The 16,681-nt window shown below is 50.1% G+C and overlaps 1 protein-coding gene across 1 annotated transcript in view; it reads left to right on the top strand.

Annotated features, from left to right (window-relative positions):
- Positions 1 to 16,681, top strand: part of LOC309567501 (ABC-type organic anion transporter ABCA8-like) — a 134,635-nt gene that overhangs the window by 103,601 nt on the left and 14,353 nt on the right. The window contains exon 27 of the mRNA XM_082272887.1: positions 9,541 to 9,600. Within this exon, the coding sequence (XP_082129013.1) occupies positions 9,541 to 9,600 (60 nt within the window). The remainder of the gene's footprint in view (positions 1 to 9,540; positions 9,601 to 16,681) is intronic.

Raw genomic sequence — 16,681 nt, 5'->3', positions numbered from 1 at the left:
TGAAGAAGAGGATTTCCTTCTCGTCCAAATATTGCCTGGACCATTGCTTTCCCCCTGGACCCAACGCTTCTGCCACATGTCTGGCCGTTCAGCCAGCCCTAGACCTTCCTGAAGACATTCCCGCAGCCTATCAGGACTTTAGGGATGTATTCGACAAAAAAAAGGCTGATGCTCTACCCCCTCACAGGCCCTACGACTGCCCCATTGAGCTTCTTCCAGGAGCCGAGATCCCTTTTGGAAGAATATTTCCCTTATCTGAGAAGGAATTAGAAACTCTTCGGACTTATGTCAACGAGAACCTGGAAAAGGGGTTCATCCGGCCCTCGTCCTCCCCAGCTGGCGCTGGAATCTTCTTTGTTGAGAAAAAAGATGGCACGTTAAGACCCTGTGTTGATTACCGGGAACTCAACAAAGTTACCATCAAAAATCGTTATCCTCTCCCCTTGATTCCAGAATTGTTCCAGCGCTTCCGGTCTGCCCGGGTCTTTACCAAATTAGACCTCCGAGGAGCGTACAACCTTATTCGCATCCGAGAAGGGGATGAGTGGAAAACGGCGTTTAGAACCCGTTTCGGCCACTTCGAATATCTGGTCATGCCCTTCGGGCTATGTAATGCCCCGGCTACATTTCAACATCTGGTCAATGACATTTTTCGAGAGTTCCTGGACAACTTCTTAATCGTGTACCTAGATGACATCTTGGTCTTCTCCTCCACTCTGGAACTCCACCGGATTCATGTCAAAAAAGTATTAACCACCTTAAGGAAACATGGGCTCTATGTGAAACTGGAAAAATGTGAATTTGAGAGGAAGTCCATCCAGTTCCTAGGGCTTATTATTTCAACTGAGGGTGTCTCTATGGATCCACAAAAAGTAAAAGCCATTTTGGAGTGGCCAGCCCCCACTGATAAGAAGGGAGTTCAGCGATTTGTGGGCTTCGCTAACTTCTACAGAAGATTCATAAAGGGATTCTCAACAATTATCGCACCCATCACCCAACTAACGCGCCAGCAGATTCGCTTCCGCTGGTCACCGGAGGCTCAGTCAGCTTTTGATAAATTAAAAAGCCTGTTTGTGACCGCACCTATTCTTCAACACCCCGACCCGGTCTTACCTTATATTCTCGAAGTGGATGCTTCGGAAGTAGCCACAGGGGCTATTCTGTCCCAGCGACAAGGCCCGAAGACCCTGCTACACCCAGTAGCTTTCTTCTCTCGGAAAATGTCACCCCCAGAGAAGAACTACGATGTGGGGGATCGGGAACTTCTGGCTATTAAATGTGCTCTAGAAGAATGGAGGTACCTGCTTGAAGGCGCGGCACACCCTATCATGATATTCACGGATCACAAGAATCTAGAGTATCTCAGGACTGCTAGACGCCTAAGACCTCGGCAAGCCCGGTGGGCTCTATTCTTTTCACGCTTTAATTTCCATATTACCTACAGACCAGGATCTAAGAATGGAAAGGCGGACGCCCTGTCCCGAATGTTTCCGGATACTCCCAGCACGACGGAGCCCAATACCATCCTATCAGCTCAAAACTTTTTTCTAATTCACACTGACCTACAGTCCACAATTCAGCAAGCCTCTACTCAATGTACTGAACTCGAAGCCGGTTCTCTAAAAAAACGGGAAGGATTCCTCTGGCACCAGGGAAAAATTTTTGTTCCTACACAAGTGAGATTGTTGGTCCTTAAAACCTTTCACGACCACAAACTCGCTGGACATTTCGGGGTAAAAAAGACCTACGAACTTATCCAACGCCGCTTCTGGTGGCCTAAGCTACATCAGGACTGCAGAAGCTATGTAAATTCCTGCATCACGTGCCAATGTAACAAAGGGGCTAAAGTCAAATCATGGGGCCTGTTAAGACCATTGCCGATTCCCGAGCAGCCCTGGAAAGGTCTGTCTATGGACTTTATAGTTGAGCTACCACCCTCAGAGGGGTTTTCCACCATCTTGGTAGTCGTGGACCGACTCTCAAAAATGTCTCACTTCTTGCCCATGAGGGGCACTCCCTCCGCCCTGGAAACAGCCAACACATTTATCAAAGAGGTGGTCAGGCTACATGGACTTCCAAATAATATAGTGTCAGACCGAGGTGTTCAATTCACCTCTAGATTTTGGAAGGAGCTCTGCAAGTCCTTGTCGGTTGAAGTGTCCCTGTCATCTGCTTACCATCCACAAAGTAATGGGCAAACAGAGAGAACCAATCAAACCCTGGAACAGTACCTCCGATGTTTTTGCACCAGCTCTCAGGACGACTGGACCTCCCTGCTTCCATGCGCAGAATTTGCCTACAATAATTCCATACACTCCGCAACCAACCAAACCCCGTTTTGGGCTAATTATGGCTTTCATCCTTCTTTTTTGCCTAACTTGGATCAGGAAATAACGGTTCCCGCAGTCCATGATCGGCTAGCAGCCATTAAAACTAATTTCCAGTTGTTACGAGACAATATTCATAAAGCACAACAGGACTATAAGAAATTCTTTGACCTCAAACGGAGGGAGAACCCAGTGTACAAAGTTGGAGATCGAGTTTGGCTCTCTTCAATTAATTTGAAATTATCCTGCCCGTCCAAGAAATTGGGGCCAAGATTCATCGGTCCTTTTCAGGTCAAGAGAGTGGTGAATCCTGTGGCCTTTGAATTGGCCTTGCCCGGCTCTTTCAAAATTCATCCAGTATTTCATGCCTCGCTACTTAAGCCAGCGGTACCAAGCCCCTTCCCGGGAAGAGAAGAGGTACCACCTCCTCCAGTTTCAGTAGAAGGGGAGCCTGAATTTGAGGTTGAGAATATCTTGGATTGTCGACAAAGAGGCAACCGTACTCAATACTTGATTAAATGGAAAGGATATCCTCCGGAGGACAATTCATGGGAACCATTGAGTAACATCCACGCCCCTAAACTTTTGAAAGAATTTCACAAAAAATTTCCAGAAAAACATGGTCGTTGGGCATCCAGAGGCTGCCCCTCAGGGGGGGGCACTGTCAGGAAAGGAATCACCATTCAGCAGCAATAGATCGCCGGATGCAGAGCAGGTGTGTCACCACGCCCATCTCCCCAGCCCTGGCCCTATATAAGACGCTCTTCCGGTGTGCTCAGTGCTGGTTTATCGTCAGCTCCTGTACCCGTGACCTGTCCGTTACCTGTGTTCCTGTTTTGACCCGGCTTGCTTCTTTGACCTGTCTGCATCTATTCCCTTGATCGACCTTGGCTTGCCTGACCACTCTTTGCTCTGACACCCCTGCTGGATCTCCTGTGTACCGACCTTGGCTTGGATCTCACGGACTCTCTCTTGTCTTGCCCCTTTGCTACCTTCCACTTGGCTCATTACTTCCGGACTGATTAACTGTGTATGACCCTCGGCCTGGCATTAACCTTGTGTCTTTTTCCACTGAGCACCTTTAGATCTCCTGGAAGCGGTCCTGGGTGTCCATACCATACCATCCATCCATCCGGATTTCACCAGCATCCAGTGCTCCTTGGGACGTGTCATCTCCTGTCTCACCTCCAGGGGTGATCCGCACCGAGCTGCAAGGGAAGCCCTCTCAGCACTTCGGCCTCAACCAAGGTACCTGACAGTTTCTAAGTAAGGGTTTACATATACTGTAACCTGCAGGACACAGTAATTAACCCCCAGCAAAGTAATTAACCAGGGCATTGTTCAATACGTATCCTTCAACACCATACAATAATTAAACCCCAACACTTCATATTCCTGATACTGATATGTGCCTGCTGTACCATGTACTTGTATGTGGTACAAGACTTGTAAGTCTCCTGTTCTCTTTTTTTTTTTTTTTGCTTCCCTGGTGTTCCTGCCAGTCCCTCAGCTTTCCTATTAAAAACTGACCAAACTAAGCATGAGAGAACACCATGGTCAGTTCTCTAGTTGTACTGGGAACTCAGCCTGATCTCCTCCAATGATCAGACTTGTCCTGACACGTCCACCCCCCCCCCCCCAGCCATTCACTGGGAAGATTAGTGAACTGCTGTTTCTCCACCCTCTCTATGCAGCTGAGAACAGAGGGAATATGATCACTTTTATAATTCCTTTTTTTACTATCTGTACACAAATGTTTTACCTTCTATTTTAAACTGAACAGGCTGTTTTACAAGGTGATCGTTTAAAATTAGAATATCATCAAAAAGTTAATTTATTTAATTAATTCAATTAAAAAATTAAACTCCTATATTTTATATAGATGTTACACACAGAGTGATAGATTTCCAGCATTTCTTTCTTTTAATTTTGATGATTAGGGCTTACAGCGAGTGACACCCCAAAATTCAGTATCTCAGAAAATCTGAATATTACATAAAACCAATTTAAAAAAAAGGATTTTTAATCCAGAAATGTTGGCTTAGTGAAAAGTCTGTCCATGTACAGTATAGGATGCATTCAATACTTGGTCGGGGCTCCTTTTGCATGAATTACTGCATCAATGCGGCGTGGCATGGAGGTGTGGCATGGAGGCGTGGCATGGAGGCGTGGCATGGAGGCGATCAGCCTGTGGCACTGCTGAGGTGTTATGGAAGCCCAGGTTGCTTTGATAGCGGCCTTCAGCTTGTCTGCATTGTTGGGTCTGGTGTCTCTCATCTTCCTCTTGACAATCTCCCACAGATTCTCCATGGGGTTTAGGTTAGGCCAGTTTGCTGGCCAATCAAGCACAGTGATCCCATGATCATGTGACCAGGTATTGGTAGTTTTGGCAGTGTGGGTGGTGCCAAGTCCTGCTGGAAAATGAAATCAGCGTCTCCATAAAGCTGGTCAGCAGAGGGAAGCATGAAGTGCTCTAGAAGTTCCTGGTAGAGGGCTGTGCTGACTTTGGGCTTGATAAAACACAGTGGGCCAACACCAGCAGATGACACGGCTCCCCAAATCATCACTGACTGTGGAAACTTCACACTGGACCTCATGCAATTTCAGAAATTGATTTTCTTTATTTATTTTTGCCCAGCACTTTACTCCACAGCACCTGGCTGTGCAGTGAAAACGGGAATGCTTGCTGATCCCGAGTTGGAAGGCAGCCATGTTTGGTTGGCAAGAGCATCTGGGAGGTATGTAGTGGTCCTGACTCTTGGGGGATGTGACACTCCAGTGCTGGTAGTTGTGGGATTTTAAATTCCTGTGCTGGTAATTGGGGGTGATCCTGCAGCGCTGGTGCTGGGCCTGGGCATTTGATACTGGGATTTATCGCTGGTGGCAGCGCTGGTGCTGGGCCTGGGCATTTGATCCTGGGGTCTATCGCTGGTGGCAGAGCTGGTGCTGGGCCAGGGAATTTGATCCTAGCATCTATCGCTATTGGCAGTGCTGGTACTGGGCCTGGGCATTTGATCCTGGGGTGTAGCTCTCGTGGCAGTGCTGTTACTGGACTTGGGCATTTGATCCTGGGGTCTATCGCTGGTGGCAGTGCTGGTACTGGGCATTTGATCCTGGGGTCTATCGCTGGTGGCAGTGCTGGTACTGTGCCTGGGCATTTGATCCTGGGGTCTATATCGCTGGTGGCAGTGCTGGTACTGGGCATTTGATCCTGGGGTCTATGGTTGGTGGCAGTGCTGGTACTGGGCATTTGATCCTGGGGGTCTATCGCTGGTGGCAGTGCTGGTACTGGGCATTTGATCCTGGGGTCTATCGCTGGTAGCAGTGCTGGTACTGGACATTTGATCCTGGGGTCTATCGCTGGTGGCAGTGCTGGTACTGCGCCTGGGCATATTATCCTGGGGTCTATCGCTGGTGGCAGTGCTGGTACTGGGCATTTGATCCTGGGGTATATCACTGGTGGCAGTGCTGGTTCTGGGCCTGGGCATTTGATCCTGTGGTCTATCGCTGATGGCAGTGCTGGTACTGGGCATTTGATCCTGGGGTCTATCGCTGCTGGCAGTGCTGGTACTGGGCATCTGATCCTGGGGTCTATCGCTGGTAGCAGTGCTGGTACTGGGCATTTGATCCAGGGGTCTATCGCTGGTGGCAGTGCTGGTACTGGGCCTGGACATTTGATCCTGGGGCCTTTTGCTGGCGGCTGCCTGGTTTAGAGTGCCATGCACTTTTAGGGGGGACCCATTCTCCTCCGATTCCGTCGCCGACCCACTGCTATCAATCGGTTCAAATTCGTAATTGGATTTGGAATTGGAATCTGATGAGAACTCCCCGCTGCTCTCATCAGTCATGGAGAGGATCTGAAACTCCTCCTCACTGCTGTACACTTTTTTGGACAGGCTGCTGATGGCGACAGTGTGACAGGTACATTGGTGCTAGGCTGTGCGACGGGTGACAGATGACTGCTGACGGTCACTGATGGGTGGCAGGTGACGGTCACTGACAGGTGACAGGCGATTGCACGCATTCGCAGTTTACACAAGGGGCAGAGCCATGTTTACATAAGGGGCAGAGCCATGTTTATACAGGGGGCAGAGCCATGTTTACACGGGGGGCAGAGCCATGTTTACACGGGGAGCAGAGTCATGTTTCCGCAGGGGGCAGAGCCATGTTTACACAGGGGGCAGAGCCATGTTTACGCAGGGGGCAGAGCAATGTATACACAAGGGGCAGAGCCATGTTTACGCAGGGGGCAGAGCCATGTTTACGCAGGGGGCAGAGCCATGTATACACATGGGACAGAGCCATGTTTACGCAGGGGGCAGAGCCATGTATACACTAAGGGCAGAGCCATGTTTACACAAGGGGCAGAGCCATGTTTACACAGGGGGCAGAGCCATGTTTACGCAGGGGGCAGAGCCATGTATACACAAGGGGCAGAGCCATATTTACCCGGGGGGGCAGAGCCATGTTTACACGGGGGGCAGAGCCATGTTTACCCGGGGGGGCAGAGCCATGTTTACACGGGGGGCAGAGCCATGTTTACACAGGGGGCAGAGCCATGTTTACACAAGGGGCAGAGCCATGTATACACAAGGGGCAGAGCCATGTTTACGCAGGGGGCAGAGCCATGTGATCGGCTGTGATCATGTGGTAAACAGCCACAATTATTGGCTATTTAGCCCGTCAGAGATGAGCTGTGTCTCGGGGGAAACGCCGCCACGGACAGTGCCAGGCTGCGTGGACTCAATAGCGCGCATTCCCTGGTTGAATGAACTGAGGTCATATGACATCAGCCCAGAACGAGAGCCGCACCGCTTCGCCGTCATTTGACGGTGGGCGGACGGCAAGTGGTTAATGATTATGGCATCACTGTGCTTGATTGGCCAGCAAACTCACCTGACCTAAACCCCATGGAGATTCAAGTCAAGAGCAAGATGAGAGACACCAGACCCAACAATACAGATGAGCTGAAGGCTGCTATCAATGCAACCTGAGCTTCCATAACACCTCAGCAGTGCCACGGGCTGATCACCTCCATGCAACGCCGCATTGATGCAGTAATTCATGCAAAAGGAGCCCCGACCAAGTATTGAGTGCATCCTATACTGTACATGGACAGTTTTTTCACTAAGCCAACATTTATGTATTAAATATCCTTTTTTTTTTTTGTCTTATGTAAGTGTTGCACCCTCCTAGGTAGGTGCTAGTGAAAAAGTATAGTTTTGAGCTCTGTCTGCTTACCAGTGAAGCTGCAGGTAAATCTATATTGCTCTGCCTATCAAGGAGCAGGATCTATTAGTGAGGTCTGCTCAATGTGCTCAGCATGCGATTCATTCAGTCTGAAAAGTGTTTCACGCTGGTCCAATAGGGAGGCATGTTGGACAGTGGGAGGAAAATAGGCGAATGGGTGCATAGGCTTTTGATACAGTCCTGGTGGTTGGCAGAGGGCAGGTCGTCTCTGTGCATTCTGGGATACTGTATAAAAGCCAGGAGCACCTGTGCTGCGGGGTCTTTGGCTGGAGAGCAGAGTCCTGGAGGGAGGAGGGCGGCTGTAGAGGTGTCACGCGGTCGCAGGAGGTCGTCCTGAGGACCAGAGGTGCGGTTGAGAAGAGCTGAACCCAGAGGTCCAGGAGAGCTGACTGAGAGGGGAGACACTGGAGACCCTGGAACTGCAGTAACGTGAGTACAGGGACTCGTCTCAAGAGTCCTGGGGCGAGTGTCCTGAAGATAACTGTTTGTACACCGAGTCGTCTGACGAAAAGAGACTCAAATCCAAATTCTTCCAAAGTGGCAGGATATATAGACGGCCTGGTTGTATCAGAATATAGGAGTCCTCAACATAGTTAAACTGGAGTATCCCATATTTTCCTTTTCCTATCCCCAATCTACAATAAACCACAAAACAACCAAATACCCCTGGACCGATTATTGGAGTGAGCCGAGTGGAGGGATTAAGAAATTGGATCTGTCATGGTTGTGGGCTAGTAACTCAGGGGGACCCGTAGAGAGAATAACTGGCAGTCCTTACAGGGGCAGTGCTACATAATATTTTAATACAGTCACTAGCTGTAAGCCATAATCATCAAAATTATAAGAAAGTAATGTTTGAAATATATCACTCTGTGTGTAATGCATCTATAGAAAATATATGAGTTTGGCTTTTTGAACTAAAATACTGAAATAAATTAACTTTTTGATTAAATTCCTGTTTTATGAGTTGCACCTGTACTTAATAAATTGAAATTGGGTCTAGTGTTCCAAGGAAACCATTTCTCATTACTCACAGCAACCAGTTATCTTTGAGAAGTTCTGAACTTAAAGGGGTGCATTTATATAAAAATTTGCATAGCTGTTCATCCATTGAAACATCATGCAAAATCGAATGTTTCCATGCTATATTCTCTGCCTATCGAATTTATTAATAGGGAAAATATTAGATTCTTGCCAGTAGATGGCAATAAGGAACATACTTACTTACAATAAAAGTCAGTGCCATCTAGTGGCCATACAATATTATGCCCATTAGATATGATGATATGGAGTATGCTTATTTCTAATGATAGTCAGCGCCATCTAGTGGCCATACTGCCTTATAATCACTAGATGGCACTGACTATAGTAGGAATTATGTATGCTTCTCAGTGCCACCTAATGTTGTTCCCCCATTCACCCATTCAAATTGCAGAGAATACAGCCTGAAAACACTTGATTCACACAAAATTAGTTTCCATAAAGTTTCAATGGATGAGCAACTATGAATCAAAACATTGTTCTTTCTTTTTAGATGGAATAGGGAATGCTTAAAACCCACTGGGGAGATTTCCCTTCACTTGGAGCCATAACAAAATCGATTGGAATTCTTTCCAAAATGAGGGAATTTCCCATGTATGACCAGGATGGATGTCCCCATTAGAAGGTTTCCCTCTGTTTCTGTTGTGGTGACAACTCAAAATATTGATTTCCCCATTACTTCCTGTCTCGGTGGCAACAGTCACCAGGGCGATTAGAGAGGGGGAATCTCCCCAACGGGGACATAAAGAAAACCTGATAGAGTTTCCTAACTTTCCCAATAAAAAAAGTTTTTGTTAGAGATACACTTTAATCAAGGATTCCGATTGGTGGGCTTGTTCCCACTTGTGGACTTTGGTATAGTGATATGATTGGAGATCTGTGTATAATACAATGAAATAATGATATGATATTCTCTTCCTAGGTTCACCTTCATGAATTTTATGGCGATATTTCAACATCTGTGAAAGCCCAACTGGTGATTGTAAGTAGAGGAACACTCCAATCAAAGTAAAAAAAACCTTGTGAAGCGTACAGAGACCAGAGGTACTTCAGTGTTCTAGTTAGGCAGTGCCAGGACAAAGTCATCTGGCAAAAATGGCAAACTGCGCACCATTGGTGTCAGTGAATGCAATAATAACTCCCAACAGTACTTTCAGTTTCTACAATAATAACCCCCAACATTGGTGTCATTTCCTGCAATAATCACCCCAAGCACTGGTGCCAGTTTCTGCAATAATAACCCCCAATATTGGTATCAGTAACAGCAATAATAACCCCCAATAATGGTATCAGTAGCAGCAATAATAACACCTTGCACTGGTGCCAGTTTCTGCAATAATAACCCCCAATATAGGTATAAGTAATAGTAATAATAACCCCCAATAATGGTATCAGTAGCAGCAATAATAACCATCAGCACTAGTGCCAGTTTCCACAATAACAACCCCCAGCACTGGTGCCCTAAAATTAGCATCAGTTTCCACATAAATAACCCCCAGCATTGGTGTGAGTAAATGCAAAAATAACCCCCAACATTGGCATCAGTAGCAACAATAATAACACCCGGAATTGGTGCTAGTTTCCACAATAATAACCCCCAGAATTGGTGTTTGTGTACATAATAAAAACCCCCAGCCTTGGAGCCAATTTCTGCAAAAATTAAACCCCCAACAATAGTTCCAGTAGCTGCAATAATAACCCCCAGAATAGGTGCCAGTTTTTGCAATAACCCCCAGCATTTGTGTCAGTTCCTGCAATAATAACCCCCATCATTAGTGCCAGATTTTGCAATAACCCCCAGCATTGGTGTCAGTTTTTGCAATAACCCCCAGCATTGGTGCCAGTTTTTGCAATAACCCACAGCATTGGTGTCAGTTTCTGCAATAATAACCCCTATCATTAGTGCTAGTTTCTGCAGTAATAACTCCCAGCATTGGCGCCATTTTCCACAATAATAATCCCCCAGCATATGTGGTCAGAGGTGTTATCCTTTGTAGATCCCCCTCCATTGGTAGCCTCTTACCTTTCCCACTGTTTTGGTCTGTGGCAGTGCTTTTTAAAACATCCCTCCCCATTGGTTTTCAGTGACAGTGTTAACCCCTTCATGCAGCATTAGTGGCCAGCGGCAGTGTCTATTAACTCCTTTGGAATCCAGCACAAATGGGTTAACAATTAACACTGCCGCATTGGTAACCAATGGTAGTTCATGAGCCCCTTTGTGCTGCATTACTGGCCAATGGCAGTCTTAGGTAATGACCCCCCCCCCCCCCATCACAAAGCCCCCACATCCCCAACTGAGGTAACTAGTTCAAGGAAATGCATTAATGACTGCAGACATGTTTATCCTCCTGCAGTGCCAGACTTACTCCACTCCAATTGTGCCCCCCCATTGAACTGTTGCACCTGGGGGCGTACACCCCCTTCTGCCCCCCTCTCACCCCTTGTCCCTGCTCTGTGTTTAGGCATTGCTTTAGAGTTCAGTCCACTCTCACCCCTTTCTGTCGATAATGTAGGAACCATTGCTCGAGATGCAGGAGAGGAATTCACGGTTGTGCCACGGTTACACATCAGTTAGCAATGATGTGGCATCCATAAATTGGCCAGCCATGGAACTTTGGCTTTTATTGATTGGCCCAGGCTGCCTTTTCTCTGCAGTAAGAATACGCATTCTAAGGTGACAATGCTGCTTCACTCTGATACACTCCGGAAAACTGTGAGGACGTGTCTCCTAAATGTCCAAAATTCAGCTCCACCCCCACACCCCCTTTCCTGCCACAACTCTGCCAGCACTATTACCAGCAATTAACGACTGTCAAAATGACAGCTGGGAATTTATACCTATTACATAGCAGGAATGGTTGTCAGAATGTTCTGTAAAACGACCCTTGTAGATAGTCTGCAAATGTCACTGAGTAATATAAGAAAACGATGTCTTGTTACATTGTAATTACTTCTTTTGTTACTATATGTAATTGTATTTCATTCATATGTAGACCAAAGGTGTGAATTATGATCTGCATATGATATATGTTAGAGAAACCTTACACAAAGTAAAACTAAATTATTCTTTTAATAAAATGTATTCCAGTTTAACCCTTTTTTTTTTACCCTAAGCTAACCCTAGTCAATCCTAATGTACTCCTTCCTCCCCTTCTCTCCTTAGCTGTTTTTTCTTTTTCTTTTTTTTTTATCTAAATCTTTTTTTTAAACTAGTTTATTTTACTAATCATATTAATCCATTTATTTCTTTATAATTTTTTATTATTTACTTATTATTTTTCTGGTAGAATGCATGACTAAGTAATCGAAAAATGAAATGATTTTTCGGTTACTTTGTCATGCATTTGTACCAGAAACATAATTTTAGTCTCACTCTAAACAGTTCAGATTATAAAACGGAAAATTTATATCAGATACTTACCGTAATTGTCCTTTCCTGATGGACTCCATGGCAGCATACGTTTGGGTAGCCCCGCCTCCACTCCTACCCCATAGGACCCCACTCTCATAAATCCTTGCTCCCTTTCTGCATCAGTGTTCTGTAACTAGCCTACTCAGGAACTGGGAGGGGACTCCTGCTGCCATGGAGTCCATCAGGAAAGGAAAATTACGGTAAGTATTTGATATAAATTTTCCGTTTTCCTGACAGACTCCATGGCAGCATACGTTTGGGAAATAACTCGCCAAAACACAACTGGGTGGGCAGATGCTGACAAAATTTAATTAACACCTGCAACTGATAACACTTGAGTACCAAAACTAACAGAGGGAAGAGCCGCCGGCTCAACACAATAATGTGACTTAAATGTGTGAATGGACGACCAAGATGCTGCTCTGCAGACCACATCCGGAGTGACATGTCTTGAAGCTGCCCAGGAAGTAGAATGTGCAGTCACCGCTTTAGGAGGAACCAAGCCCTTCTCTCTATAAGCCCATTGAATCGCCTCTACTATCACGGAGGCAATTGATCTCGAAGAGGCACGCATACCCTTGTTCTTCCCAGACAACAAGATAAAGAGATAATCCGTCTTCCGAAAAGGAGCTGTAGCTTCCAGATACTGTTTGGGCGTGTTGCCCACATCCAGTGGATGGATTTCCGGAGGTTCGGCCGACGAGTTGAAAGTAGGAAGAACAATTTCCTGGTTCTCGTGAAAGACTGACGTGACTTTAGGCCTTGATCCAAGCATCGGAATAAGAACAACTCTGTCCGGAAAGAAGGTCAGGAAAGGTTCCTTACCTTCCAGACTTTGAATCTCTGAGACCCTTTTTGCAGATGTAACAGCCACCAGAAAGACTACCTTGAGGGTGAATTGGTTTTACCGATACAGGTTCTTCAGAGTTTGTGCCAACTGAGGAAAGGAAGTCAAGAACCAAAGGCATGTCCCACTTGCGGAACCTCAGCTTCTTCTGTGGCCTCAGCCTTACTGCCCCTTTGAAAAATTGCCGTATCAGAGGATGGGCAGCCCAGGAAACGCCTGTGAAAGTGGAGATGGCTGAAACTTGCACTCGCAGGGCGCTTACTGAAAGGGGTAACTCCAATCCTGACTGAAGGAAAGACAGGATATCTTGCACGGAAGGAGATGACCAAGACTTTCCCTTGGACTCCAGGAAAGAGGTAAACCTAGACCAAATTCTTTCATATGTTTTTTTCGTGCTTTGTCTCCTAGCACTCAAAAGAGTTGGTATGGCCACTTCAGGACATCCTAACGCTTCCAGCCTCCCCCTCTCAAAAACCAGACCCGAAGGTGCAGACGGGCTGGGCATGGGTGAAGAATGGAGCCCTGAGACAGCAGATCCGCTCTGAGAGGGAGAGGGACTGGGTCGCGATAGCTGAGCTGAAATAGCAGGGGAAACCACGGTCTGTTGGGCCAGAACGGGATCACTGCGACCACCTTCACTGATTCCATCTTGATTCTCCGCAGGAATTGGAAGATGACTGGCACTGGGGGAAAGGCATAAGCCTTGTGAAACTTCCAGCAATCTGTCAGGGCATCCACCCCGAATGCTCTGGGATCTCTGTTCCTTGAATAGAACTTCTCCAACTTCCTGTTGTGGAAGAAGGCAAATAGATCTACCTCTGGAATGAATCCCAAGGAGAGGATCCAGTTGAACACATCCTCGTGGAGAGACCACTCATTGTTGTTGAGTTGTGTTCTCGAGAGGAAATCTGCCTGTGTGTTCTGAGTCCCTGGTATGTATACTGCTGACAGATTGACCAGGTTTCTCTGAGCCCAGGTCAATAATGGCTCTACTTCCCGAAGCAGGGATGCACTGCGAGTTCCGCCTTGTCTCCTCACATAGGCTACTGCGGTCGTGGGGTAGGAGTGGAGGCAGGGGCGTACCGTGGGGTTGGCGAGAACGGCGCCCGCCAGGGGCGCAGGCTGAGGGGGGGCGCAAAAAAATTGGCAGTAGTAGTGAATTACCGCTCCTCCGTGCAGCCTGCGCCCAGTGCCGGCATTCCCACTATGCGAACCAGGCAGTAGCAGCACCCAGGGCTCTGCAGCTGTGATCAGACACCGAAGAGGAGGGGGAGATTTGCTGTAACTCAATCGGCCTCCTCTCCTCCTCCATCAGTTGGATCTGAGCGGTGTCAGTGTGCCTTGTCAGCTCTGTGCCCATCTCCATTCATGGGGGATGTGCAGCCATTGGAGGAGCAGGGTGGGCGGCATTGTGGACCAGACAGCCGGGATGGTAGAGCCCTGCAGACCGACCCCCCCCCCCCCGCAAGTTAGTAGATTCCAGAGATCAGATGACCTATCATAGGGGTGGAGCTGGAGGAGGTTTTACCTGCATGAGCTGTGACTGCCGCTGTCTGACACATGGAGGGAGCCGGGAAAAAGTACCAGTGATGACATCTCCTAAGGTAAGAAACCCCCCCCCCCTCTCCTACCCACCTGGCTCTGTTCTCCCCCCACCTGGCTGCACCTCCCTCCCCCCTACTGTGCAGCTGGCTCTGTCCCCCCCCTCTCTGGTCCACCTGGCTGCACCTCCCTCCCCCCTCCTGTGCACCTGGCTCTGTCCTCCCCCCTCTCTGGTCCACCTGGCTGCACCTCCCCCCCCTCCTGTGCACCTGGCTCTGTCCTCCCCCCCCTCTCTGGTTCACCTGGCTGCACCTCCCTCCCCCCTCCTGTGCACCTGGCTGCACCTCCCTCCCCCCTCCTGTGCACCTGGCTCTGTCCTCCCCCCCTCTCTGGTGCACCTGGCTGCACCTTCTTTCCCCCCTCCCGTGCACCTGGCTCTGTCCTCCCCCCTCTCTGGTCCACCTGGCTGCACCTCCCTCCCCCCTCCTGTGCACCTGGCTCTGTCCTCCCCCCTCTCTTGTCCACCTGGCTGCACCTCCCTCCCCCCTCCTGTCCACCTGGCTGCACCTCCCTCCCCCCCTCCTGTGCACCTGGCTCTGTCCTCCCCCCCCTCTCTGGTGCACCTGGCTGCACCTTCCTCCCCCCTTCTGTGCACCTGGCTCTGTCCTCCCCCCTCTCTGGTCCACCTGGCTGCACCTCCCTCCCCCTCCTGTGCACCTGGCTCTGTCCTCCCCCCGCTCTGGTCCACCTGGCTGCACCTCCCTCCCCCCTCCTGTGCACCTGGCTCTGTCCTCCCCCCCTCTCTGGTCCACCTGGCTGCACCTCCCTCCCCCCTCCTGTGCACCTGGCTCTGTCCTCCCCCCTCTCTGGTCCACCTGGCTGCACCTCCCTCCCCCTCCTGTGCACCTGGCTCTGTCCTCCCCCTCTCTGGTCCACCTGGCTGCACCTCCCTCCCCCCTCCTGTGCACCTGGCTCTGTCCTCCCCCTCTCTGGTCCACCTGGCTGCACCTCCCTCCCCCCTCTGGTCCACCTGGCTCTGTCCTCCCCCCTCTCTGGTCCACCTGGCTGCACCTCCCTCCCCCCTCCTGTGCACCTGGCTCTGTCCTCCCCCTCTCTGGTCCACCTGGCTGCACCTCCCTCCCCCTCCTGTGCACCTGGCTCTGTCCTCCCCCCTCTCTGGTCCACCTGGCTGCACCTCCCTCCCCCCTCCTGTGCACCTGGCTCTGTCCTCCCCCCTCTCTGGTCCACCTGGCTGCACCTCCCTCCCCCCTCCTGTGCACCTGGCTCTGTCCTCCCCCCTCCTGTGCACCTGGCTCTGTCCTCCCCCCTCTCTGGTCCACCTGGCTGCACCTCCCTCCCCCCTCCTGTGCACCTGGCTCTGTCCTCCCCCCTCTCTGGTCCACCTGGCTGCACCTCCCTCCCCCCTCCTGTGCACCTGGCTCTGTCCTCCCCCTCTCTCTGGTCCACCTGGCTGCACCTCCCTCCCCCCTCCTGTGCACCTGGCTCTGTCCTCCCCCTCTCTCTGGTCCACCTGGCTGCACCTCCCTCCCCCCTCCTGTGCACCTGGCTCTGTCCTCCCCCTCTCTCTGGTCCACCTGGCTGCACCTCCCTCCCCCTCCTGTGCACCTGACTCTGTCCCCCCCCCTCTCTGGTCCACCTGGCTGCACCTCCCTCCCCCCTCCTGTGCACCTGGCTCTGTCCTCCCCCCTCTCTGGTCCACCTGGCTGCACCTCCCTCCCCCCTCCTGTGCACCTGGCTCTGTCCTCCCCCTCTCTGGTCCACCTGGCTGCACCTACCTCCCCTCTCTGGTCCACCTGGCTGCACCTCCCTCCCCCCTCCTGTGCACCTGGCTCTGTCCCCCCCCTCTCTGGTCCACCTGGCTGCACCTCCCTCCCCCTCCTGTGCAACTGGCTCTGTCCTCCCCCCCCTCTCTGGTCCACCTGGCTGCACCTCCCTCCCCCCTCCTGTGCACCTGGCTCTGTCCTCCCCCCCCCTCTCTGGTCCACCTGGCTGCACCTCCCTCCCCCCTCCTGTGCACCTGGCTCTGTCCTCCCCCCTCTCTGGTCCACCTGGCTGCACCTCCCCCCCTCCTGTGCACCTGGCTCTGTCCTCCCCCCCCCTCTCTGGTCCACCTGGCTGCACCTCCCTCCCCCCTCCTGTGCACCTGGCTGCACCTCCCTCCCCCCTCCTGTGCACCTGGCTCTGTCCTCCCCCCCTCTCTGGTGCACCTGGCTGCACCTTCTTTCCCCCCTCCTGTGCACC

Source organism: Pelophylax lessonae (genome assembly GCF_965119305.1).
Source record: "Pelophylax lessonae genome assembly, chromosome: 11".
Lineage (NCBI taxonomy): Eukaryota > Metazoa > Chordata > Amphibia > Anura > Ranidae > Pelophylax > Pelophylax lessonae.
This window is presented reverse-complemented; position numbering and strand designations above follow the sequence as displayed.